Source organism: Genypterus blacodes, unplaced genomic scaffold (assembly GCF_046128005.1).
Source record: "Genypterus blacodes isolate CSIRO-AG114 ecotype Tasmania unplaced genomic scaffold, CSIRO-AGI_Gbla_v1 ptg000010l_1, whole genome shotgun sequence".
Lineage (NCBI taxonomy): Eukaryota > Metazoa > Chordata > Actinopteri > Ophidiiformes > Ophidiidae > Genypterus > Genypterus blacodes.
In genome coordinates, this window is record NW_027466824.1 from 827,501 (window position 1) to 854,991 (window position 27,491).

Genomic DNA, 27,491 nt, shown 5'->3' on the forward strand with positions numbered 1-27,491 from the left:
CTAATTCTGACCTTTTGGATTCAGCCAAATGTGCTGTGGCAGCTCTAATAGCCGTTCGTCTTGTCTCGGCTAATTCATGAAAGTGTGTCAGGCAACCTCAGGGGGTAGAGCGGAGAGGAGCGGCGAGAAATGTGCCGCTGCCGAGGTTGGCCAGCCTGTCGGTACAGTATTGTGTGAAAAGCGCTCGTCGGATGAAAGCCTGAAGGTGAGACGCAATCACATCCTGGTGTCTTGCTTCACTTGAGTCTGATTTATAATGACATCAACTGATTCATCTGCATCCACGGTGAGAAATAAGGACTCAGGATTCTTTACTTGACTGAAGCATCGTGTGAAGGTGACGTCCAGATCTTCTCCCTGCAGCTTGATGACCTGATACGTTTCCATCAGGAGACGACCCCGCTCTGAGTCGTGGGTCGGCTCGGGTCGTGCGTTTCTGCGGCTTGTTTTGGCCGGATTGTTTTCACATTTGCCGGGTCAGAGAATGGATTTAAAAGTTGGCCGTCTTGTCGGAAATACATTTGGCTTTCCAGCAATGAGACCATCTGATACCTATCACTCATTTAAGGCCCACATTACTAACATAGGTGATTAAAATGTGACTCATGTAACTCATCACAGTCTGTCGATAGACCACAGAGTTACTAACAACAAACTAATAAGTCAGTGTCCTGTCGGTTTGTAGCAGTAATATCATTTCAGGCCATATTTAGCAGTTACTCTAAGCGGTCTGAAGTCATTATAGTGTGGTTGACCTGGTTTGTTGACATGGGAGCTCTGGACTGATCCTCACACAGATACACGTGTGGACAGGTTTGGCTTTTACGACTGTCAAACACACACAACTGCCAACGGTTACACAGGGATCCAGATCATGTTTAACTGTATTTGATTAAGGAGATGTATTTTTTTTTTATTGCATTTATGGATTCCAGACGGGATGTAACGAGGATTTAAGCAAAATTCTAGCAGAAAGTGTTTCTAAGCTTTACGGCCGCATTAACGATCCCACGCCCAACTGTCAGGAGGAGCCGCTTGGTCCAGATCCAGATAAGGATCCGGATCTGGCTGGCTGAAATAACTGTTTGGATAGGGAGTGCATTCATGGAAATGTGATACAGTGACAAACAGGGCGGGAAAGCAGCACTAATCACAAACGTGTAACCCAGAGACGATGCTGATGTAGGAGCATCTGGCCGTGACCAACGCTTCATGGTTACTGAGCCCCATCCAGGAAGGGAAGATGTTTATTATACTTGCTTCTTTCTCTTTTGGCCTGTTTCGTATAAAAACAGTGCCAAGTTAGCCTGGACTTCCTTGGCCTTGGCAGAGGCATGTGCTCTTACAGGTGACCCTCTAGTTTTTTAATATCACAATAGGCCGTGTGCGTTATCTCAGCACATTCATATTCATGTTTGTCATGCACGTCATCGCCCGGCTCTGTAATCAGAAACCAGTTCGAGCGAAAACGCCGGTTGCGTCAGTTCCCAGACCTTTAGTCCTGTGATCTATATTCATGCTGAGCGCCGCCCGCCACCCCTGCAGTCGCCTGGCTCGCAGGGAACAGCACAGTTTATGTTTATAATTATCAGCCATTCTGTGCCTGTGCAGATTGATTACACACATGCTACTTTGTGTCCCCATTTTAATTCCTACCAGGAGGAATGTAATATTACAGGCAGCACAATGGCAGCAAATAGCTCTCGCTGCTCCAAATACCCCTGTCGATTTTGTGTGTGTGTGTGTGTGTGTGTGTGTGTGTGTGTGTAACGTGTGTGCACAATCACTTGCATTAACATGTGAAGCTCTTATCTGGCTGGCTGTGCTGTAATGCTGTAGGTATTTCATAAGCCTCTCCTTGCTGAAAGAGAAAGACAGTCATATCTGCTGGGGGCGGAGCCTGTGCTGCACTGACGGACACATGTCAAGCTTTTGTTATTAGCGGTTGAATGTGACCCAGCGACGCCGTGTGTGCTAGTGAGCAACGAGGTAATCAGGAGGAGGAAGCTGGAGCCAGAGGTGCAGTTTGATTCACTCTGACTCATTTAGGTTTCTGTCAAGGAAAATGTTAAAGAACAAAATTCTTCCCATTTTCTCAGATTTTGAAGTTATGCTCTCAAAGTGCTGACCTTCCTTTCCCCTCCCTCCTACCTCCCTCCCTCCTTCCCTCCTTCCCTCCGCCTCCTTTGGAAACCTAACACTGCTTGTGTGCACATTGCTTAAATCAACAGTATTTTGAAAGTTAGAGGTTCTTTCTCTCTCTGTTTTTCTCTCTCTCTCTCTCCTCTCTCTGTTTCTCTCTCTCTCCCTCTCTCTCTCTCTGTGTTTTTCTCTCTCTCCTTCTTCTCATTTGTCCTATATATTCCCCAGCCCTCATTCCTTGGCACAGAAACCATATATTTCATGTTCAGCTCCGTGTTTTTTTGCCTGAAACCTCTCTCGCTTAGCGGCGGTTTGATTTTTATTAAAAAGAAACATTTTCAGTGGAAGCCTCTGGAATCCTTTTCTGTAATCCCCCAGGGAGGGGGGAGGAGGGGGGGGGGGGGAGCAGAAATGATTTATTGCTTCAATATATTAACATTGACCAGATGCAGTGATCATAAAGTGCAGTTTACAGTCTATTTGAGTCAAACACACGGCTGCGATGCATCTGCATGTGTTTATGTGTCTGCATGTCTGAATTAGTTTCATTTACATCTGTGTGTGATAGAAGAAATATTTCCTTTGTTTCCTTTGTCTGAAGCTGCAGCGATACAGAGCGAGAGAGAGGGAGAGAGAGAGAGAGAGAGAGAGAGAGAGATGAGACGCAGAGGGAAGTAAACACGCTATAACCTTGCTCACTCCTACATCTAGATAACATCTTTGAAAACAACGGCGAGATTGAGTGCACACTGGAACGCCAGATGAACATATGATGTCATTGTTTCCACAACTTGAACCACTTTCTGTCGCTCTTTTAAACATGAAATCAGATTAGATGAAATATGCATAGGGCCAATATTGTCCCATGACAGGCCCGTCTGTTAATGTAATAGGCAAATTGCTTGCTAAGCTCATGTTTTTCCTTCCCCTCTGCAGATTTGTGTTAACCACCGGCCCATGAATTTTTCATCGCCCATATGTCATAGTATACAAAGGCCATAGAGGAGGAATTTAGAGGAGAAAAGGGGGGAACACGCTGTAGCAGAGGAGTCGGATTTCATAATCAGGGCATGTGCAGTTTGAGCTGTGAGCGTATATAAATATCACTCTAACATGTGGGGAAAGGTTAGAGTATATATAGAAGATTGTCATGCATATTCTCACAGTCTGTCCTCTTACAGAACTGCACATTTCCTGACATATTGCTCAACAGTGTGTGACTTGGCTGAGTCCTCCCCCTGTGCAGGATGTGTTTTATTTATTACTCAGTTGTACTTAGTGGTGCTGTGTTTGAACAGAAATAATGCTCCTCTCCCCGGCGTCACGCGGCTGAAAAAGGCCTGATCTCCTTTATTACCCTTATTATGTCATCAGCCGCACACCGCCGCCGCCGCCGCCGCAGATATTGCGTTTGGTGGCCGCTTATCTATTTTTAGGGAGAAAAATAAGCATCCTGTTATAGATGGGGAGTTTTTCACCAGTCGGGACCTTTTATTCACCGGACAATGTTTTCTCAGATGGAGGATAATTGATCATCTGTGGCAGTGGAGGCATCTGTGTTTGCTCTCATGCTGCATGAAGGAGCACACCAGTGGGTCCTGCATCTTTTTACTCCACAAACTAAACTGGCTCTCGTTCACAACCTTTCTCACATTGATTGCCGTTTATTTTTCTAACACGCAGAGCCTTGACAACTTATTAGGGAGGTTTAATCCATTTTAAGGGGCGACGTCATCACGCAGCGACGAGCAGGAAGCCAGGCGGGGGAAAAGAAACAAGTGAATTCATGTCGTTCCAATTCCAATGAATTTACAAGTATCCTCCAGAGATCAGGCGGCGATAGAGAGAAGTAGGTGAAAGGGATTGTTGACTTGTGAGTGAAAGCGCGGCGGCGGTGCGAGTCTGTGCAAGTCGTATTTCCCTGCACTGAGATGAACCGCAGCAGCTCCGTGTGCGACACGCTTAATAAACCTGCCGCTCACTGAAAAAAGGCACATTAACATTTAAAATATGTCTTGAACAGCCTCCCGTTCCTCCCCGGGTTGTGGCTCTGCCCGCTCCAGACGATCTGACGGGTCCATTATCAGGCCGGGGAACAGATAAAGGCAGAGTCAAAGGAAAAAGTAGCATTTTATTAAAACACTCGCATAACTCAAAACTCTGATTAGCCGCAGAGCTCGTCACGCAGTCCTCCACTCCTCGGCCTGCCAGGTCGCTCTGACCTCATTCAGAATGGCCTACATGATTATTCCATTAACACACTTGACGGAAATGAGAAAGCGGCGGTTTGTTGAGCGTAGTTTAAATGGAGTGAGAGGCAGGTAGAGGAGAGGAGAGTTACTGTACGTTTCACATCCACATTTGTTTTGGATACGGCTCCCTAATGAAATGGAGCGTGTTGGGACCTGGAGACGATCCACCTCTGACTCAGCGGCGTAACCGTAGCCGCTGTTTACAGAGAGATGGCCCAGCGTCGCCGCCACCTCCACCCACCCGGCCGGGCCAACGCAGACCCCCGGCTCGCCACCGCCACGGCTCACCTCTGCTGCGTCCGCCCGCCGTCTTCTCTCAGGGCTGCAGGCAGAGGGTGTCACCTCGCCTGTTGTTTCTGAAAAGAGCTTACAGTGTGTGTGTGTGTGTTTGTGTGTGTGTAACCTCAACGTGTTGTCAGAAGTCACTCGGTTACACATCTGAGTGAATGATTGTGTATGATGACTCAGGCTGTGATTGATATTTCTATTTATTTCCCAACCCCCCTCCTGCCAGTCACACACACACACACACACACGCACGCACACACACACACACACACACACACACACACACACACACACGCACACAATCTGGCTGAAACAGCTTGGAAAAGTGAACATGGAGCTAAACAACATGTTGAGAAGTCAGAATGGTGGAACGTTGAGGTTTATTGATTCCCGTTTGATGTTAATGGAAAAACAAATCAAAGAGCCGGACGACGCTTGGCTGCGTTGTTTTTTCGAAATGGATTTCATAGATTTCTGGAATTAATTCCGTCTGAGAGCACTAAAAATAAAAAAATTTAAAAAATAGCGAAATTCCTGTGAAGAGGAAACAAAGACGGAGGGATGAAAGTGTCCGGCCCAGTGTTCCTGTAAGGCAGAGTGATTATTGTTTGTAATCTCGGGCGGTTTAATGCTTCTCAGAACCGTCGTCTCTGTGAGCGGCTCCGTTGCGCGACTCAATCTCATCAAGTGTAAGTAGAGCGTGATCTATTAGAATACATATGTTTTATTGATGTACGGGCGCCGTGTTTATCCTGGCATTCATTTATTTATAGGTCAATGCTGTGATTTCTCTCTCTCTCTCTCTCTCTCTCTCTCTCTCTCTCTCTCTCTCTCTCTCTCTCTCTCTCTCCCCAAGTAATGAATAGGATAAGCCTCCAAGCTGATCCACTGCTCCTTTCATCTCTCTCTCTCTCTCTCTCTCTCTCTCTCTCTCTCTCTCTCTCTCTCTCTCTCTCTCTCTCTCTCTCTCTCAAATAGAGATGCTGTCTTGTTTCCCCTTTTTTGTCAGCGCTTCAGTTCTGTTGAGTCTTTGCTGCTTCAGTCTGTCAGTGTGGATGATGTTGAAGCGTTTCAGGGCGTTTTTCTCCCACATGAAGCAGCTTTGCCTCTGTGTTATTGGACGCTGGGCACTCAGGGAGGGGGAGGGGAGGGTGGGGGGGAGGAGGAGGAGGAGGAAGAGGACAGGTTGTGTGTATTTGGGACGGCCCCTTGGAGTGTCGGACGTCCACTTTTAGAACAATAGCCTTTAAAGAGCCACTTGCATAACTCTGTGTCAGATTCAGTGGCTCGAGTGTCGCGGGGGGGGAAACATGGATTGAGTGATTGAATGAACTTCGTGGTGTGAATCTGTGAGTTGGAATTCAGCCAAACACCAAAGAGCAAAGAGAGTTTTTCCCTCCTTGTGTCATTACGGAGTGCATGTGTGGAGCTAAATAGTGGCCGATATTATAAAGTTCCCCCCGGGGGTCAGAGGTCATTGCATTCCTCAGCCCCCGTGTCAGTCAGTGGATGTGGGCGGAGCTTAAAGCCGGGCCGGGTCTCTGATGTGATGCGTGTTAATAAGCACTTATCGCGTGACGCTGCCACCGTGGGGCCCTCACATGAGGCGGACGCACAACGCCGTCAGAACCGAGACGCACAAAGAAAAATGGAAGACAGGAGAGCGAGCCGCTGCTGTAACCGCACCTGGTTTGGTCTCCATCACTGAGAGTTTAGTGAGGTTTCACTTGTAAAACAGGAAAGCGTCGTGCCGTGTATCGTTTAATTTCCTGTTTACTTTGCAAATGGAAAGCCGGAGTCGTCTCTGGCTTTATGAGTTTGCGTACGAGTGATAAAATACACACATTTGCGCCCGTGTCGAAACACACGCACACGCACACACGCCAAACGAATGTGATGAGAGCGATTTTCATAATCCGTGGCAATAATAAACTTCTTTGAACAGTTTAATTGGCTCTTCCTGGAACGGCACGGCTCCGCTTCATTTGATCTGATGAAAGAGTAATGTTGCCTCTCCCCGGGGGGAGCGAGCACAACGCCGCCGCCACCGCCACCGCACAAATAATGAATTAAGAACACTTCCCTGTTTTCCCTCCAAACGACTGCCGTAATAAAGCAGCAACATTCAGACGGCACTCACGCCAATTTATCTCTAAATTGCTTTCATGTTTACTTGTTTATTTTATTTAATTTTCTTTTTCTTCGTCAGGCAGAGTGAGTGTCAGCAGGGTCAGGCTGCAGCTGAAATTGATTGTTCTCTTGTTTATCTTTTGGCGAACATTTGGAAGCTCTCCAGAAACTATCCGGGGGAACGCCGTGTGATCCGTGTAAAAGTCACACACACTGCACGGCTCATCGTTCTGCTCGGGTCGTGGAGTAACCTGTTCAGGATCGCAGGGAAATTTGACTCAAAGGCTTCTGCTCTATGTAAAAGTGGAGACGGAACTCGGCTATGCAAAAGAGGAGAGATGAATATGTAAAAATGAAACTGACAAAGTGGCTCATGGCTCGGAAGGAAGTCCCCCTCACTCTCACTGAGTGTGAACGGTGACAGAGCCAACGGAGAGGAGAGGAGAGAGAGGAGAGTGTGTGTACGGCCCGCAGGAGTGAGCTCATTACTGGCAAATACATTATGCATGTTGAACACACACACATACACACACGCACACACACAAAGGCGTGTTGGTCTAAATATCACTGCTGGTAATAATCCATTTATGTGTCCATTTGCTAATAACGTCCTCAGCCCCAAGAAACCAAAACCAAAACCGAAACCTAAATTATCCGCAACTCTCTCACCCCACAAAATCTCCTTCCCTGGAAAGGCTTGGCAGGAAATCCACACACACACACACACACACACACACACACACACACACACACACACACACACACACAGGTGCGGTCACACATGAACAGCGCTCTCCGAAACGGATTTACACGTTTTTCAGAAGTGCAAGACAAAAATATGGCAGAGTATTTTTAATGTCCTGGTAAACACACACTCGCTGGGATTGTGGGCTCGTCACCATGGCAACACTAGTCGGCGAGTGCGCCCAGCCTGGCCGATCTGACAGCCTCTCCTGATGATGATTGATAATTACTACCTGACTTGTTGTCCTCGTCTCCACAGACATATGGAGCGACCCGGCCCCTCCGCCATAGATCTGCCACAATGTTCCCTTTCCTGATAATAGCTTTTTAATGTTGCATTTTGTGGCGCGTGTACAGCAATCACCACCCCCCAACCCCCCACACCCCCCCCCGTCCGCCGCCGCCGCCGCCGTCGCCATCGCCACTGCCACACTTTGTAATTACATTTGCTGCCGCTCACATAGTTATTACAGGAAAGGAAAGAGAAATAGAGAGAATAGATATGAGAGGCAGGAGGGGCAGGAGAGTGGGAGAAAGTCAGAGAGAGAGGGTGTGTGTGTGTGTGTGTGTGCGTGCGTGTGTGTGTGGAATTGATTTCACATTGAATGGATGCGTCGGTTCTAAATTTGACAAACGGTCTGGATTTACACAGAAAGAAGCAACACTTTTGACAGTGCAGTCACATATTAGCGTGTAAACAGCAGATAATAGCCGGAGCTGCGGTCTGAAACGCGAAGCGGGGCGGCCGCCTGCTTACACCGCCTGTTTGCACGCATAAAGGCTCGTGTTTAGATGCAATTGGAGGCAATCTTGTTATATTCGCAGAGGCCATAGAGGAGGACATCAATCCATAAACATGATTTATCTGCTGCGTTTGCATGCCGACGCTGCGCTGTGGATCTTATTTCCTCAGACTCACACCTCAAACTGTCCACAGATAAATCCTGACAGCGTGTTTGCATCCTGAGGCCGGGCGTTGTTCTTCTTTAATAGCTCTGTGATTCAAACACGTGTGATGATGGAGAGGAGATGATTATTCCTGTTTTCACTCAGTCGTTCCCTCATGCAAATCACATTTCCCTGCGCGGCCCCGCTGACCTCTGCTGACCTCTGCTTCCAGGAGCGGGATATTATCCGCAGCATCAGCATCTGCTTCAGCTTCCGCCTCTCAATCAGATTGTCTTTTATCAACCGCAGCTACCTGAGTTTTACGCGCTCGCAGTTTCCGACGGGCGGAACAAATAGTTGAGCTGCTTGTTTTACGTCCCTGCTCGCTTTGTGTGACACGCGGCGCACACACACACACACACACACACACACACACACACACACACACACACACACCTGCAGCGTGGATGCTAAAGTCATCTCTAATACAGTTTGATTGAGGTCTGCCACAGGCTCCGGCAGCAGACAGACTCTGTGAAGGAGATAATGATGCACGCACGCACAGCTGTCACTCACACAGCTTAAGGGAATCGCCTTTGAGCCAAATAAAAACAGACCGTAGCTGATATAATGTGATATTTGTATCGCGTCACGGCGAGCTGCGGCGGCGAGGACGGCGGAATCTGTCGAGGAAACGGGCAACATCAGCAAATGAAGGCGTCTGTATCGGCACAGCCCCTCCATTAGAGGGAGCCAGGTGGAGGAGAGCGAGGTAGAGGCCGGGTGAAGCGAGGCGTTGTGCGGTCTGAGAGGAAGAAGCATTTAGAGGAACCTGTTGAGGGCCTGTGTGAGCCTGATCCTGACCCTGTGAACTCTAATGTACTATTACCATTTCAAGAGTGTCAGTAGTCGGGACCAGAGCTCTGACACAGCTGCTACACACACACACACACACACACACACACACACACACACACACACCACCAGAGCAGCGTTTAAACTCTCTGCTCCATGTTTACTGATTTATACCCCTCTGTGATTCTGTTACACTCTCTCTCTCCCTCTCTCTCTCTCTCCCTCTTCATCCCTCCCCCCCTCTCCCCCCCTCTCTCCCTCTCTCTCCCTCCCTCTCCCTCCCTCTCCCTCCCTCTGCTCTCTGGAAGGTGTTGTTGTTCCTCTCTTTGTGTAATAGCAGTAAGTAGTATTCATTGTCATGCCTTCCACTGAGCCAAATGCATTCCTCATTAAATTCAGAATGGCTCTCGGCCACGTCGGTGTAAAAATATCTCATGCTGCAGTCGCACAGAAAACACACAAGCGAGAGAATAACAGCGATGTGATGAAAATCTCTGTGTGTTATTGATGTTTTTCCCCCTGAGGTCTGTAATATTGACCCAATATGAAACACTCAGCCATTTATCAATCACTCTGCCTGCTTGTAATTATAAGGAATTAATTAACTCTGGTGTGGTGTGTCAACCTACAGAGGTCTGCTGAGGTGGTGTCCACACACACACACACACACACACACACACACGCTCACACTCTTGTCAGTCACTCTGGGCGTGTTGCGTAACGTTTGATGGTATCAGTGATAGAGATGCTTCAAGTGTTAGCGCTCATTAGGGTTTTCATTCTCTGGCTGTCAGTCGACTCTCAGACGACTCTGCTGCCTGGAGCTCAGGGACGGAGGGAGGAGGAACTCTGCTGTCACGGTGACAGAGGGAGAGGGAGAGGATGATATTATGACCTCATACACTCCACACCTCACATGTCCACTGTAGCGTAGAGCTGGTGTTCATAGCAGCTGGACGCTCGGTTCATAGCTGTAGCTCTGGATCAGCGGGTCTCAAACTGTGGTACCGGACCACTGGTGGTTCATGTTTCTTCCCCTAGTGGACCTGAATATGATGGAGGAAATTTGCTTGTTAGTGATTTGAATTTTCAGCTTTCTTAGTTTTCAGCACATTACTGAGATTACAAATGTGAGATTGTTCTGTGTGTGTGTGTGTGTGGGTGCGTGTGTGCATGTGTGTGTGTGTGTGTGTGTGTGTGTGTGTGTGTGTGTGTGTGTGCGTGTGTGTGTGTGTGTGTGTGTGTGTGTGTGTGTGTGTATCTATAAGCTGTAAAGTGTTTTTATCTGACAGGTGAGATATTTGAAGCACCGACAAAACGACTTCCGACAAATTTCAGAATGGAATCAAAATGAAAACAGGGTGGCTGCTTGAATACTTTCCAACCTTTGGGATCTTTGATGTGCGCTGAAGACACACCGTCACCTGTCACCGCCGGCTGATGAATCAGTCACCGGTGGAGTTTTTCCCCTCCTTATTCTCGGTGGTACAGTTGCCACGGCGCCTCCCGTTGTCAGATCTTTGCCTGGAGTGGAGCTAAAACCCTCCTCAGAAGTGTGAAATCACTCCACTGATCACACGTTTAATGCTCCGCTGCCGTACACACCGGAGTCTCAGGAGGTGGAGAGCGTCGTTGATGATTTGTTTTATTTCCTTTCTCCCATTCCGACTGCTCCAGATATTCTATTCTTAGACAGATAATGTCCCGCTTCCCTTTCAGAGCAGCTAAGTATCTGCTTTCATCAGCATTCCAGCCTGATTACCGTGTTCTGCTTTACATAAACACATCTGCACCCACATGTTCTGTACGTTGAGCGAGGCGGCGCTGTCCCCTCCGTGTCTGCGTAGGCACCGTCCTCTTCCTCGCTGTTTGCCTCCGCTCATATCTGCCGTCTGTACTCACAAGATGTTTAACAGAGGAGCCAGGGTGTTTACACAGATATGGGATGGAACTCTGCTCTGCCTTTATAAAGTAACTCAAACCTGCCGTGTGTGTGTGTGTGTGTGTGTGTGAGTGTGTGTGTCTGCTCTGGAGGCGGCACATTGATGCGACTCTGCCAGCGGGTTTCTCAGGGCTGTAACTTAATCGAGCGGTCTGCGACGTCTGACACCGGCCGCCGACTAACAGTGGGCCTTTATCTCCTGTTTATGTAAGTGTGTGTGTGTGTGTGTGTGTGTGTCCTGCCCTCTAAAGCAGCCTGCTAATCTCAATGATATATGGCTTTAAATAAAGGCCGTTCTATTTAATTTATTCTGTTTTTGTTCCGTCCTGTCCTGAGGGTCGTGCCATAGTTTCCACACTGGGCCGTGTTTGGCATGGCGAGCGTCACCTTTGGCGGTAAACTCTGATGATAATTGCTGAGTGGGAGTCCGGCCCTAAGTGAATCTGCAACCAAGTGAGAGGACGAGGAAATATGTCAGAATGTGCTTCAGCTACCACTGGATGCTGCGGTTTATGGTTTATGCTGTGGTTGCTCTTCCTCCTCCTCCTCCTCCTCCTCGTGTTGCTACACATCTTTGTTTGTACTCGGACTTCATTATGGCTAAAGGATGTCGGGGCTGGAGGTTTTGAGCGCAGACATCCATCTGAGTAGGAGTTTGGCGCCGCAGTGGCACCGTCTGGCCGGCGGATGAAAAATTCAGTCGCCGCTGTTCCAAAGTCAACAAGTCAAACTCGTCCCCGCACCTGTAAAGAGGTCAGATTCATTTCCACTCTGTTGTGAGTGAGTGTGTGAGTGTGTTTACCGAGCTCAGCAGGTTTCTCCTCTCCTTCTCGTTTGCTCGTTGTTAAACTTTCCGGGCCGATTAATCTCAGTTTGACGTTTGTGAACGCCCTTCAAAGTAACGGTCAACGTTTACTACGGCCTCACCACTGATTTCCACCACGTGTTTATGGAGCCGACTTCAAAATAAGAGACGGAGGAGATAAAGAGGTAAATAATGGAACAAACCTCTTTTGAATCAAAATAAAAAATGAGGTTTTGATCCGGCAATGGGAAAGATTAATACGTCTGCATATCTGCAACAAATACGCTGAAGTGTTTGATCCCTACGCTTTTACTTTGAATGTCAGTGAAACATTTAAAGTATGTACCATCACACACACACACACACACACACACACACATCAAAGCTTCCAGTCGTCCGTCTGCTTAAAAGGGAGCGTTTGTAACGGCGTGCGTATCTGTCCGCTTCTTTTCTGTCATTTCTGTGAGCATTATCAACCGAGGCGTCCGTCAGTCGGATCCTCCAGACGGCGTGATCTGTCTGTGCGTTCCCAGCAGCCACTCAATCAATCAGTCCAGTTTGTTGTGCTTCCCCGTGGCTCCACTCTGGTGATGCAGCGAGCCGTCAGAGCCCATCCTGAGCCGCCTCTAATGAGTTTTTCATTATCATCGACATCAAACGAACGGCTGTAAAATGGAGGTATTAGGCCTGTATTCAATTGAATCTGAGGGAGGGGGGGAGAAGGGGGGAGACAAAGCCGCGAGCGCCCGGCCTGCGTCCCCGAGATCAACTTGTCAGGAGGCTCATGTTCGCCGCCGAAGTCATCGCCACTTCCACGGCCCAGGGGTTGTGCTCCGTGACGTGACATGATGGATTCACACCCCGGGGAATGCCCCTTACCTGTGTGTGTGTGTGTGTGTGTGTGTGTGTGTGTGCGCCCGCCCTCCCATGCTCTCATCTCCTTCCAACAAGCCATGATTCAGAATGCTGTTCACTACTCCTCAACTCCATCATTAATAACAACTGTGTGTGTGTGTCGGACTGTACTAGAGACAATAGAGCGTAGTTGTGTGTGGGTGTGAGTTAGTGTGCCTGTGTGTAAATGTGTGTGTGTGTGTGTGTGTGTGTGTGTGCAGTATGCCCTCTGGGGCTGGGGAAAGACCAGACAAGAGGTAACAATCCTCTAGTCACTCCAAGTCATCATGCCAGTGACCCAGACAAGGAAAGAGCCACAGAGCAGAAATCAGAAGCAAACACAGACGTGCAGAGGTGAGGAAGAGGAGGAGAGGAAGAGGAGAGGGGAGAGCAGCTACAGACATACCTCACTATTCTGTGCCTGCTTCCATTTTGGGCAAGATTGTCCTTTGATTCTTCTTCATTTCTGGGGAATATTGTCGTTTCTACACCGACACCTGTCTGTCTGATTGATCACCACACACCTGATCTGATGCATCGGCACAGAATCAGCAGCCAATGTAATAAAGTTCTGAGTGCTTTTACTTTAATAGTCCAAGTACATGCTGCCAGGTTGTGTGTTTGTCTGCGATGTTGCGTCTAATGTGCAGCTTGAGATTGATACTTCCAGGCGAGTTGAGGCTGCGAGAGCATGAAGCACCTCTGCAAATAGGATGTGGGCGGCTTAATCAGTCATTTTCGGTGTGTATGACTGTAGCTCCTATTTTAGCGCGCCGGGGGAAGTGCCAGTGCTGATTTTCTGTTCTAGTACACCGACAGAACCAGCAGCTATTCTTCCCACTTAATGCCCACAGGATGTTAAAATTATCTCCCCGGACGGTGTGAAATCATTATCTCGTGATGCGTCGCCGCCGCCGCCGCCGCCGTTTCTTTTGGATACTATGAATGTGTTTTGTTTCCCGTGGTGTAAACTGAGTGTGTGTGTGTGTGTGCAGAGGTCACCCGCCTGTGATTCTCGCCGTGTTACTCTAAAGGCGGTGACTCGTCCCTTTATGCTGCGGCCACATCAGCGCTCCCGCACGGCGTCACGGCGCGGCAGCACTGAGCGATGCTCTGCAGTTACACCACCCGACCTTGTGTACCTGTTTGTGTGTGAGTGTGTGTATTCCTGGAACACGTACGAGGCGGCGTTTGACCCCCGCGCGTTCTGTCTACGTGGTTTGTTTATCCGTGTCCTTTATCAATAGGTCAATGAATGTAAACGCTGTGCTTGTAGTGACATCACGGGGCTCTGCTGCAGTGGCCCCGCTGGAGGTGCAGCAGTTTCTTACGCAGCGAAATGAGAATGAGAAATGTAAACAGACAGGTTATGTAATCAGTGAAGAGGGGGGGGGGGGGCTATAAGCAGGACCTCCACCAGGGTGTGACCTCGTTTGTTTAGAGTGATGTCACACGCCGCTAAATAAATCTCCCTAAATGTCAAAAGGTGCAAATATGAGCTGAGTCATGTGAGGCGTCCAGGCTTTGTGTAATTGGTTAATGAGAGAATGAGAGAATGGAGGCCGGGGGGGGAGAGGGGGGGGGAACACACACCCCAGAGCTCCATAAATCAAGATTACTACTTGTTTTTGTGATGCAGACGGCTGTGATTCTCTCCCTGGGCTCTTTTGCTGGTGAAAGTAACAACATGAAGTGCTGCTGCTGCCTCTGCTGCCTCTGCTGCTGCGTTTGCTGACTCGCTAACGCTTTGCCCTTTTTAATGACGACCTCTTAGTTTTATTCTGCTCCACTGTTATTCTAACATTTTCTTGATGGGAATTTGATCCGACAAAAATAATCACAGGGGCTTTTGGCAGAGAAACAACCTTGGATGTGATTTAATTGTCATTGCAGATGGAAAGAAAGAATGTTGATGCTGCGAAATGCGTGACTGAACTTGGCTTATTGGAAGACTGTGTCTCTCTCTCTCTCTCTCTCTCTCTCTCTCTGGCTCTGGCTCTGGCTCTCACCCTTGCTCCCTCCCTCTCCGGCTCTCGCTCTCTCTCTCGCTCTCCCGCTCTCACTCTCTCTCTCACCCCCCCCTCTCCTTCTCTCTCCCTCCCTCTCTCCCTCTCTCGCTTTCTCTCTCTCTCCCTCCCTCGCTCCTTCTCTCTCCCTCCCTCGCTCCTTCTCTCTCTCTCTCTCTCTCTGTCCCTCCTTCTCTCTCTCTCTCTCTCTCTCTCTCTCTCCCTCCCTCCTCTCTCTCTCCCTCCCTCCTTCCCTCTCTACGAGCTTATCTCTGTTTTTGTTGCTGTGTGGAGGCACGGCTCTCTGCCAAGAAGTAACATTACAGTCGCGGGTTGACATAAACGTGGGTGTACAAAGGACTTGGAGGGCTTAAATACTTTATTGTGTGTGTAATGTGAACTGAGCAATTATATCTGCCAGCCTTTCAAACAAAGAGCTCCTACCAGGCAGGTTCATGTGTTTTTAATTAACAGCGTTAAGCTTTAAGACATGAGCAGGCCAACTGCAGGCAGAGCAGCGAGGCAGCGATGATATCAGAGCAGTGAGATGTGATCCCGCTCTGATGAGGCGACGCCTCTGGTATTCCTGCACTGAAAAACAAAACAAATCCCGGTCACTTTGTGTGTGTTACTGTGAAATGATCCTGTTAGTGTCTGTATCAAATATTACAGCCACCATTTGTTTAGATTTGCTCTCTCTGTGAGGTTTGTGGGTTAACCAGGATCTGTCATTTCCACTCGGCTGCTAACTGCTCCACTGCCATATGAGCACAGCCTTAAAAATACATCTGCCTGAATTTAAATGTAGATTCTGTTTTAGGCAGGCCTGTGTTTACTAGCACATTGGAGCTATTTGGCAGGCAGCTCCCCGATTCAGCACAATGTTGCACTTATCCAGGTTAAAAATAATTAGCCACAGGCTAGCTAGCTGGCTGGAGAAACTCCTGCCCCTGATTGTAAATGTCACCTAGCTAAAGTCCACGGAGCCAGGAATGAAACGCATGGTCGGCTGTAAACGCCATCAACCTGCCTGTAATCCAAGTGTTTCCAATGCCATTATTTGCCTTCAGGGAAGCTCACACTGAGTGAAAACAGGCAGGTTTGTGACTGAGAAGAGTGCAGTTTATGAGCTGGCTGCTTTTCTATCAATATCAGGTTTGACAATATTTATTAAAATCTCTCAACCACATAATAAAAAGAGGTGATGATGACATCAAGTACAACGTGTCCCCTTTAAAACTCACCCAGCTTCAGAATGGAGCCACTGTCAGGGAAGGGAACATGAATGTGGTGACGATATTGATAACATTTTAAAAGCTTATGGTTCATCATCTATCTTCCTCTTCCTCAGCTCCTAACCTGAAGGGGCGACCTCGAAAGAAGAAGCTGTCCGTCTCCCAGAGGAGGGACTCCCAGGGTCAGGCTCAGGGTCAAGGTCAAGGGTCCTCCGTGTCGACACACCACGGGTCGGCAGCGGTCGCAGTGTCGGACCCCTGCAGCCCCGAAAGCAAAACTCCCACTAAGGTGAGATCACAGCAGCGCCTCCATGTGGTACAGGACTGAGGTATGAATGAGATAGAGACATAATTGTGGCCTTGGTGGAGGTATGCGCTCTAATATGCGTCCTTCTAGTTAAATTAGTTTTCACTTAGGTCACAAGCGGGACTAAATTGATGCTTCTTTAATTAAACAGAAACCAAAGTCAGGGTTGATTTGTGTTTCTGTTGTTTGTGTAACTGAAGCTTAGTGTGTGTGTGTGTGTGTGTGTGTGTTTATGTCGGTGCAGCTTTCTTTCAGCCGGCGGTGATATTAAAAGTGAAGGGAATATCCAGGCTAAAAGCTTTCCTGCATCACTTATTCCTGTGACCTTGGACAGTTCAATCAATATTAGCACTTCTCTCATGAAGCTAATTCAAGATAATCTATGCTCAGACTGTGATGACAAGATGTGCAGCCCCATTGATAATCAATACAGCCCCTCGCTCTTATGTTACTGTCTGATACGCTAGCAGCAAATTCTGTTTAGGCTTCAGATTTAATCTAAAATCACAACCACTGACCCTCCTCCTCCTCCTCATTCTTCTCTTCCTCCTCCTCTTCCTCCTGCAGGTCAAACACAACTGTAAAGTGTCGTTGCACAACGGTAAAATCACCCAGACGGCCAAACACAAGGCCGGCAACCTGAGTAAGAAGTCGCTATCTGAGGAGAAGGAGCGAAGGAGGGAGAGGGAGAGGGAGCGGGAGGAGAGGGAAGAGAGAGAGGAGAGGGAGGACACAGAGGAGGAGACGTCGGAGGAGAGCCGAGCAGAGGAGCAGGCCTTCCTGGTGGAGCTCTACAAGTACATGAAAGACAGAGACACGCCCATCGAGAGGATCCCCTTCCTGGGCTTCAAACAGAGTGAGTGTGTGTGTGTGTGTGTCCGTGTGCATATGTGTGTGTGTGCATGTGTGTGTGTGTGTCTGTGCTGTTGTTCCCTGGTCGAAGGCGTTTACACACACAGACTGCAGAAATATGTAGCATTGCAGTTCCATGATCAAAATGAAACAAATATCAAACTCATCAGCATCTTTACACACACACACACACACACACACACACACACACACACACACACACACGCACACACACACACGTTACCTCCAGTTTATAGCCATTATTTATGTTCTTATTGTATTAAATGGGACGTTTTATTTAAGAGGAAACATTCAATCATAAATATCCCATAATAAGAAAAGCAGCTGCATCAGACTCAGCAGTTGAGCGGTTTTTCTTCTCTACTGGCAGAATATCTCCTCTTATCTCCTCTTGTCTCCTCATAACTCCTCTTATCTCCTTTTATCTTATCTTATCTTTATTTTGTTCTCCTCACTTCATGTTAGCAGAAGCAGCCGGTGACAGCTGTCGACCCACAACTTTGAACGACCTTGTTTACTTTAAAAATGCAGCAGCAGTAGTTTCTTTCTCATAAACACAAACGGCCGGCGTGCTGTGGGTTGATTGATAAGTTCTGGGCTAAGAATGTCTCTCAGAGAGATGTCTGAGGTGTTGTTCCACATCATTTACATCCGTTTGATCTCAGCGGTTCAACATGAACCCTCAGCTCAGCGCAGGGGCGGTCAAACTAGGCCAGCGTGCCGCGGCGGTGTTGTTGCAGGCTCCTAAACCCGTGATTGTGGCTTGTAACTGGCTCAGCACCCACTCGCCTCACCTGATTCGGCCTCTGCAGACTTTTGCTTCTCCACAAACATGAAAGCTTTGCCCCGAACAACATCTTAACATGAAGCTGCGGAGGATTTTTTGTTTTTTGACATCCAATGAAACGTCTTATGTAAAACTCCCATCAAACCCCTGCAGGATCATTGGCAGCAGTTTGTGAAGCCTGAAGGAGATTATGTTGCAAAATAAATAAAGCACAACACATCTGAAGTAGAACTATTTTATGTCTGGCTCTCAACTTAGCAATCAGAATCCACACAGCGCCTGTTGTTATGATCAGATCGCTAACCGTCTAGGAAAGGGAAGATTGTGTGCTAACGAGCCAGAATATGGATGAGGGGCTAGAGGAGAAAGAAATGGAGATGGCAGCCAAATACTGCAGGCTTTGTGCCCGAAATGACGAAGAAACATGACTGTGAAACTGTAGAGAAAGCACTCAATCTGTAGCAATAATAAACTAAAGGATTAATGTTATACAGGGGTCGGTAAACGACTCTCGAGGCTCCCTGTCAGAGAACATTCTGCTTTGCTTTCATAAGGAGGGGGGGGGGGGGGCGACGTCTCCTCACACTTGTCAAGAGGGGTTTTCTGTGAAGACCCGAGAACCAAGAACGTCCTCTAACCAAGAGAACATCGCCTGTATGGGAAACACGTCTGCGTGAGATAAAAGATTTGTAATATAGGTCGGATGCTTAGCTTGCACTTGGTATGTGTGTGTGTGTGTGTGTGTGTATGTGTGTGTGACAGATGGGAAGAGAAAAAAAGGCAGGTAAATGTCACACAGGGCAGACTTTTGTGTCATGATACTGCAAAGCGTGTGCGCTGGTGTGATCTGGCCCCAGATAGGAGCGTGTGTGTGTGTGTGTGTGTGCGTGTGTGCGTGTGTGTGTGGGCTCATCTCAAGCTGTTGGTTTGAATTAACTTCTCACTCTCTCTCTCTCTCTGGCTTTCTTCAAATCACATTTATGTCGATCTCAACCCATTTTGCAGCGAGCCAAGAGAGGTTTAGTCATTCACAGTTCTCTCACACAGACTTGTTAAAGTACAGCAGGACGCGTTCGCTCGCTCGCTCGCTCGCCCGGCGGAGACGGCAGAGATGTTGACGGTGTTTAAGTGTGACAGTTTACAGCAGAGAAAAACTCATTACTCTTTAAGGGCTACATGAAGGTAAGCTGTGGTCGCCTTGACTCTCCTAACCTCGCCGTGGTGTTTTGACAGTCCTGTCATGTTGATTGCCGACACGTTGTTGCCTAAGTAGGTCATTGTGGTTGAGGATGATCGAGAGAGAGAAAGCGGCGGCGTGAGGGAGGGAGGAAAGGGAGGAAGGGGAGGGAGGGAGAGAAAGAATTATATACCCAACATGCTTTACTCTAACTTGTCATGTCCCGGTTTGAGCGCAGAATAATAATAATTGAGGTCCAAGCGCCAACTGTTTAACATACAGTGCATGCTCTGAATCTCAAACGCAGGCACATCATAAGCGAGGCCTCATTAAGCGGTGAAATCATGCTGTTTAAAGTTCGTCCTTGGCAGCGAGCGCACATCAGCACATGTAACGAGTCGGGGGGAAAAAAAGAAACACACTATAATTAATACAACAAACCCCTCAGATGTAATCAAGCGGCGTTTTCATACTCGTCCCTTTTAAAGTCCGGGAAATGCATTAAAAGATCAAAGAACAAATTTCCCTGTAATGGAAATTGAAACGCCGTTATTTTAGTTGGTGTTTTGAGCCGTAATCTTTTTTTATGAAGTTCTCTGGAGTTGAAGCGAGCAGCAGATGGGCGGAGACGCTCAGCAGACGTGTCCTTTTGTTGGCTGAGCCGGCCCAATAACCATTTGATTTACATCCAGTCTATTTATGGAGAATTCAACCAAACCTCCAACAAAAAAAAAAAAAAAACTCTTTATTTTTTAACAGCGCAACGGTGAGTCTTTACAGCCCAGCAGAGAGAGAGAGAGAGAGAGAGAGAGGAGAGAGAGAGAGCGCGAGGAGAGAGAGAGAGCGGCTGTAACTCACTCACTCACTCACTCACTCACTCACTCACTCACTCACTCTCTCTGCCTCCTGTCTGAACGCCTGGACACGCATTTTAAATCAAGGCCTTATTAACTGGACTGCTAACACACTGGACGCTTGCTCGCTCGCCTCACACTGATGTGGCGTTTATCAAAGGAAAGCAGATGATCTAAGAACGTTTCATTTGTCAGAGGGGACACATATTAGAGTCTTTTTCATTTCCCCCCTTGTGTTTACAGGGGAGTCATGTGTTCCATCTCTCTCTGCCTCACCTGATTGGTCCAGGCAGGTGTGGTGTTAAAGCCGACAGATCCACCGCTTAGACCGCAAATAGTAGCCTGTTTTCACTCAGTGTGCACAGGGTTGCAGCAAGGGAGAGGTTAAGCTGATTGTGTGTTTTTTTTTTTGGACATTAAAGGCATTACGATGTTTTTTTCCCAAATAGAGCCCAGAGTGAACATCAGGACACAGGATTAGTAGTTTAGTTGTTCCATTACTGTGGCTTTTTAACCTTCAAACAACACCTGAGATTGACTTTCCCTTGTCATCTATGGAAATGGCCGGTGGCTCTATTCACCGCTGCCGGGCTGACAAAAGCGGAGAGAGTAATGGAAAATGTGTGTGACATGCTTTAACTTAAGTGAATCCACTTACACAGACCGAACACACACTGGCACCTGAATCACAGGAAATGACAGAGAAGAGTCGGGCTGTTAACATTTGAGCGATGCAGCGCGGTAAATAAAGAGCCGGCGCTGTTTATTCACGCCGCTCGCTGTTGCTCCCAATTTTTTTTATCACTCGGTTTAATATTGACTTTGCTCTCCAGCTGCCGGCGTCGTAGTCGTACGGCTTTATCAGACGTGTGGAAAGAGACGGGAGGTAGATGAGGAAGATGAGGGAGGGATGAACCGGGCAGTGATGTGCGCTCTGCTCTGTACGATCCCTTGACTTCAGTGTGTGTGTGTGTGTGTGTGTGTGTGACTCCACGTCTGTGCACGAGCATGTGATTGTAAAACATCAGTTGCAGTTTGTCTCCCTCTTTCAGCTTTGTTGTCTAATTGCCGTGCCGTTGGTGTGTCACTGGGGCTGCATTGTGTTTGTGTTTTGTCATCCTTATCTCAGTGATAATTGGCCCTGCCAAATAGAGGGAATTAAGAAAAGAAATTACTAATGACAAGACATCTAAGAAAAGACATGTTCCCTCATTTCCTTTATCTCCTGCGTTCCCTCCCAGTCCCGTGTGCTATTGTGGTAATTACAGTCGATGCATAACAAGCTAGTTAAATAGACCGTCTTTCTGTTTCCACAGTCAGAAAGCACAATGTGCCACAGTGCTCAGTTCAAACAGAGAACCCTCCCCGGCTCCCTTTGTTATTCCACCCGTACGTCGACGACGGTCGCGGAGAGAGGAGGGAAGGAGAAAAAAAAATCAATGCTGTCAAATGCGGAGATAGGAAAATGTCATTTTGACAAATGCAAGGCTTTGTGTACGCACAGATTGAATTTTGATGGATTTCTCCCCAGGCGAGGCCTCCTTTTCTTATTTATAGGCCTTCATATAAAAATGTTAAACAATGATGTTACTGGAAGCAAATACAAATGTCACTGGAACAAAAAGTCCTAATAAACCTGCACTTCTTCTTTGTTTGTGGTCATTTCCTCACAGACAGGCAGACAGACAGACAGACAGACAGACAGGCAGACAGACAGACAGACAGACGGTCACTCAGCCAGGCTCTATCTGCTTACATGGACATGTTTATGTTACATGAGCTGTGTGTGTGTGTGTGTGTGTGTGTGTGTGTTGAAGTGTCCTGTCATGGAGGATTTGCTCTGGGAAATCAATGCAAATGAATTAGCGTGAGTTCAAACATAAATCTGAGCATATTGCCGAGCGTCTGATGCTTGAAACTCTTCCATTCATACCTGCGGTCTGAGGATGAGGGGTTAACGGCGGCTCTTTGTCAGGATGAAGCACACGCTCCATTTTAACACGTAGCGGTGAATGTACAAGTATTCAATGCTCATTTGCATCTCTTCAACTGAAGTGACACGGCTTTGTGCTCAAATGATAATAAGCTTCTACTGCGGGGAAATGTGTGTGACTGTGAGACGCCTCAGTCTGTCTGTCTGTCTGTCTGTCTGCCTCTCTCTCTCTGTCTCTCTCTCTCTCTCTCTCTCTCTCTCTGTTGGATGGAGTGTTCATGACGTGATGTGTTTCAGCTCAGATCTGTTCTCATACTTGCTGATTGCCTTGTTTGTCTTCTCTCTCTCTCTCTCTCTCTCTCTCTCTCTCTCTCTCTATCTCTCTCCCTCAGTCAACCTTTGGACCATGTTTCAAGCTGCTCAGAAACTGGGAGGATATGAGTTGGTAAGTATTCACACATGTGGCAATATATTTCTTCTCCTTCCTCCATTTCCCCCCCCTCTCCCCCCCCCCCCCCCCTCCTCAGCCCTCTCTCTCTCTCTCTCTCTCCCCTCCTCTCCCTCCCTCCGCCCCCCTGAGGTCACTCACTATTTTCCCAGGAAGAAAGAGTTGCTCTGAGCCACATTTAGCAAAAAAATGATGCCGTTGTTTGAAAATCCCCCTGTGGAGTGGAAAACACATGTTCCTCTGCTCTCCACTGCTCAGGAGGAAATTGGTCAAATCTGTCATATTTTCCCATGTTGAAGCAGAAGTGAAATGCACACACACTGCATACGCACCAGCAAGCCAGAAAATATGTGTGTGTGTGTGTGTGTGTGTGTGTGAGAGAGAGAGATTGAACTTGGCAGCTCATACCTGCTATTTGTTCGCTGGCTGTTGATGTGCGACGCGTCTCCAGTGTTTGATGTGGAGCAGTCAAACGTATTGCTCGTGCCCATTAGCTAGCTGGTGTGATGCCACGCAATCAGAGCGCGGGCCCGGGCCATAAACAGGATACGGCTCTGCTCGTTTTGCTCACACACACCCACACACACACACACACACACACACACACACACTGGTACTGTATCTGCGGCTGATTAACACACAGGCTTTGTTTACTTTAGCGTCGGGCCTCATAGTTCTGGAGACGACAGCAGGAACAACTGACTACATTATGCTAACAAAAAGTTATTATGTTAGAGAATTGAGTGTTGAGGATTCAATAACTGGAACATCATGACTCAGCCCCCCCCCCCCCCCCCCCCCCCCCCCCCCCCTCAGAATGATGTCAGCCCCTCCCACTCGCCTTTTTTTTCTTCCCTCTTTGTTTTTTCTTCAAATTCTTGCGTCCTTTCATATTTTCTCACTTTTCCCATCTGTGCATTCATCACCCTCTGTGTTTCTCCTTTGTCTTACATCACTCTCTCTCTCTCTCTCTCTCTCTCTCTATCTGACTCTCTCTCTCTCTCTCTCGCCCCCCTCCGTCCACGCAGATCACGGTTCGCCGACAGTGGAAGCATGTGTACGATGAATTGGGCGGGAACCCCAGCAGCACGAGCGCGGCCACATGTACGCGGAGACACTACGAGAGGTGAGACGCACGCGCACACACACACACACACACACACACACACACAGATCACATTGCCTGTAGAGAGTGAACGCCCTCTTCCAGTCCCTTATCCATAACAGCGGGACAGCTCCGACTCGGCTGGATAAATATTGATCCTATAGCGAGCGGGCGCAGTCACACACACACACACACACACACACACACACATGAAGAGGAGTGAGACGTGAGGAAGAGGGCGCTAGTTAGTGACTGACTCCTCAGCGTTGCAGCGTGCGTGTGGTTATACTCGTGTTTAGAGATGCCTTCCTGTCAGAGCCGATCCATACCACATGAAATGGGATTCGCGTATTTTTTCCCAGGATTAATTGATCAGCTGTGCGGCTCTATGGAACCAATTACTCCTCTAACATGTAGAGCAGCCCGCGTCTGCTCTACAGGCCGGGTTTAGGAGATTTAAACACTCGACACCGTAGGAAAGTTTGAATTATTAACTGACCTACATGGATATGAGTCTGTACAGAGAGGACTCTTCCTCTCGTCTCTACAGTGAGGACTCTTCCTCTCGTCTCTACAGCGAGGACTCTTCCTCTCAGCGAGCTCATCAGTCAGTCAGATACTGCAGCATTCTGATCCTCCACACACTCAGTCTGTGTTACTACAGCAAAGCGAGCATATGGATCTGATCCTGAGGGAGAGCTGAGGGTATTATGCAGGGCCGCATGCATATATTCACACAGGGGCTACAAACACACACACACACACTCACACGCTCACACACACACACATTTTCCCAAGGTTAAACAAATGCCAAATCCGATCTTCTTCAGCGAGAGATAACCAGTCGTTCATAAAGCCGGTCCTTCCTCCAGCACCCCCCTCTCCCCCCCCCCCCGCATGTTCATGCATCAACACAGCTCTGACACACACACACACACACACACACACACTCATCTGTCAGGGAAAGGGAGCTACATGCCAACAATACCATAGGAGGCAGCCGGGGCTTCATATCGCACACTGTAAGCAAAATTGCCAGCGCAGGCAGCGAGAAGTCAGAGCGGCGTTTTGTAGCGGGAAACTTGTGAAAGCGTGTGTGTGTGTGTGAGGATGTGTGAGGATGTGTGAGGATGTGTCGTACGCCGTCTTTAAGGCCACAAGCTGACAGCGTGTCACTAAATGTGCGTGTCAGTGTGTGTTTGAGTGTTTCGGCTGCATTTCCTGTTCCTCCTGGTAAAGAGGGATGTGGTCACAGGAGGGACGGGCTGCTGCCGCTGGGTCGGCTTCCTTCCTCCTAACGATGACACATTTGTCTCTCAGCACCTGGACACTGGCGTAACTTAACTTAAGTGGTTAAGTCTGACACGGTTTTGAGGCTTTTAAGTGGAAAATCAGGGGAAGAATCCTCCTTCTGCCTGGAAATGCAGTCTGAGGCCAGATGTGAGGCGTTGGGTTGTTCATCACTTTGCGGCCGGGGGGCAAAGGGGGCCGGGGGGGGCCGGGGGGGGCAGAGGCGCTGAGCTGTGACTGCTGCTGCGCTGGCCTTTCCTACTCCAGCCACCGAGAAGCAGCTGAGAGAAAATAATGCTGAATCAATACAAAGCAATAATATCCACACACTGCAGTGAATATCAGGCTGACAGAGGGAGAAGGTGTAAGGGAGAGGGGAGGGGGGGGGGGAGAGAGAGAGAGAGAGAGAGGGAGGGAGAGAGAGAGAGAGAGAGAGAGAGGCTGAAGCTGCGCAAGTTTCCATTCAGGGGAATAATTTTAGCTGAGCCTCTGTGTTTGGGCTGCTTGGAGGGCAATTAGCTTCATTGTATTAACTCAGCAAACATGGCCGCTCTCTCTCTCTCTCTCTCTCCGCATGATGAATGAGGCTGTTTGTGGGCTCGCTGAAGTGTGTGTTTGCTCCCCAGAGGCGTCTTTGTTTCCCCCTTTAATCATTAGTCAATGCGCTACAAAAATATAATTCGGCAGGCAGGAATGTACAGTGAACAAAGTGGAACACACACTCCTGCTCTCTCACACACACACACACACACACACACAGACGCCTCAGCTGGCCAGAGCGGAGCTGGAAATAAAACGTCTCCAGCTAGTAGTAAGAAAAGAAACAATATCTCAGGATGTAATTGCTTTAGATGAAGTGGATATTCTTGGCTTGTCTTGGTTTTTATTTGGGTTAAAGACTTCCACAAAGCATTTAGCTCTCATTTCAAATTATACACATTATTCCTTTACCAGGCTAATGGTGAAATCATATGAAATGGTTTCCTAGGAGACGTTATTGTGAGAGACGGAGGCCCGGGGGCATAATCACTATATTTATGCCATCCAGGAGCGAGCGCTGATCTCAGCGAGGAGCGGAGTCACACGGCTCAATCCGGCACGAGATCACCGCCCATAATTGTCATTTTTTTATAAACTTGCTGTTTTTGTCAGGCGGCGTAAAAGCCGTTCATTAGGGCCGCACAAGGGACAATGTAGAGACGTCCAGGCCAAGGTCCGCCGCAGCTACGGGGAAGCTTTAATGATATTTATTTAAACCGTTTCCCTGAGATTAGCTGTCAGGGCAGCGGCGCTCTGAATTAAAAATGAGGTCATGAGAAAGATGGCATCAATAACCTTGAAATAGACTGCTGCCTTTTGCTTCTGTGCCATTTCTCCTCTCCGCTCTCTCTCTCTCTCTCTCTCTCCTCTCTTTCTCCTCACACTTCACGCTGTTTCTTTCATTATACAGGTCAGCGCCTTTTAACAGCTCCTACATATTTAATCTTGCCGCTCTCCTACGTGATCCCGTGTAACAGAAACATCACATTTCACTCTGCGCCGCTGCCTGCCTGTTACACGTTTTAATACCTCTCCATGCCTCGGCTCTCTAATGTAATTGCACAACAGGGTTGGTATTGAGAGGGGAGGGGGGGGTGGGGTATCCATGGCAACAGAGATGCAATTTAGAATAATTTGCTATTTAAAAACTCTGAGGTTTGGGGCGACGGCAGAGAGAGAGAGAAGCTGCAGATTAAAACGTTTTTGTTTGAAAGTACGAGACGTTTGTTGCCAGGTGTTGCCGTGCAGTATGTGTGTGTGTGTTTGTGTGTGTGTGTGGAGTATTCTATACGTCTTTAAGACAGATGCACTCCGGTTTTAGTCGATCAGATGTTGTATTGATTCAGCCATTATTCACCCCCCCATCCCTCTGCAGCCATGTTCCTTTCTTCCTTTCTTCCTTTCTTCCTTTCTTCCTTTTGTCTGCTCTCACACATAAAGACGCATTGACTGATTATGAATATGAGGAAACGTTGAGGCACAAGCAGGCAGGCTGAGCGATGTCGTGGCGTAGAGCGGCGAGCAGAGCGGCGAGGACGGAGAGGAGGTTGTTTTTGTTTTTTGTACTTTTTCTCTGGCAGATATTGAGTGTGTAGCTGGAGTCAGCATGCCTCCGCATCGTCCTTGCTCCGCCGCAGATACATCAAATGTGGCGCATTACTCTTTCACATGCCTCGTCTAATACGCCGCCTCAAACACGGGTTTCAATTATTCTGCTCTCTTGTTCCAAAGCAGAGGGTATCATTGGATTACAATGAGGGGCGGAGGAGAGAGAGAGAGAGAGAGAGAGAGAGAGAATATCACCTTCATGTCCCCGCTGCCTGTTAATGCCCCAAACCTGGGAGGAGGAGGAGGAGGAGGAGGAGGGAGGAAGGCAGAGCAAGGCAGATTTTAATGAACAGGCAGAAATGATTCAATATAAAGAAATGAAGCAGAGAGAGAGAGAGAGAGAGAGAGAGAGAGAGAGAGAGAGAGAGAGAGAGAGGCTGCAATATGA

At 48.1% G+C, this 27,491-nt stretch overlaps 1 protein-coding gene across 1 annotated transcript in view; it reads left to right on the forward strand.

Annotated features, from left to right (window-relative positions):
* Positions 1-27,491, forward strand: part of arid5b (AT-rich interaction domain 5B) — a 73,255-nt gene that overhangs the window by 36,451 nt on the left and 9,313 nt on the right. The window contains exons 5-8 of the mRNA XM_076158661.1: positions 16,298-16,470; positions 17,056-17,344; positions 22,505-22,557; positions 23,589-23,686. Coding sequence (XP_076014776.1) covers positions 16,298-16,470; positions 17,056-17,344; positions 22,505-22,557; positions 23,589-23,686 — 613 coding nt within the window. The remainder of the gene's footprint in view (positions 1-16,297; positions 16,471-17,055; positions 17,345-22,504; positions 22,558-23,588; positions 23,687-27,491) is intronic.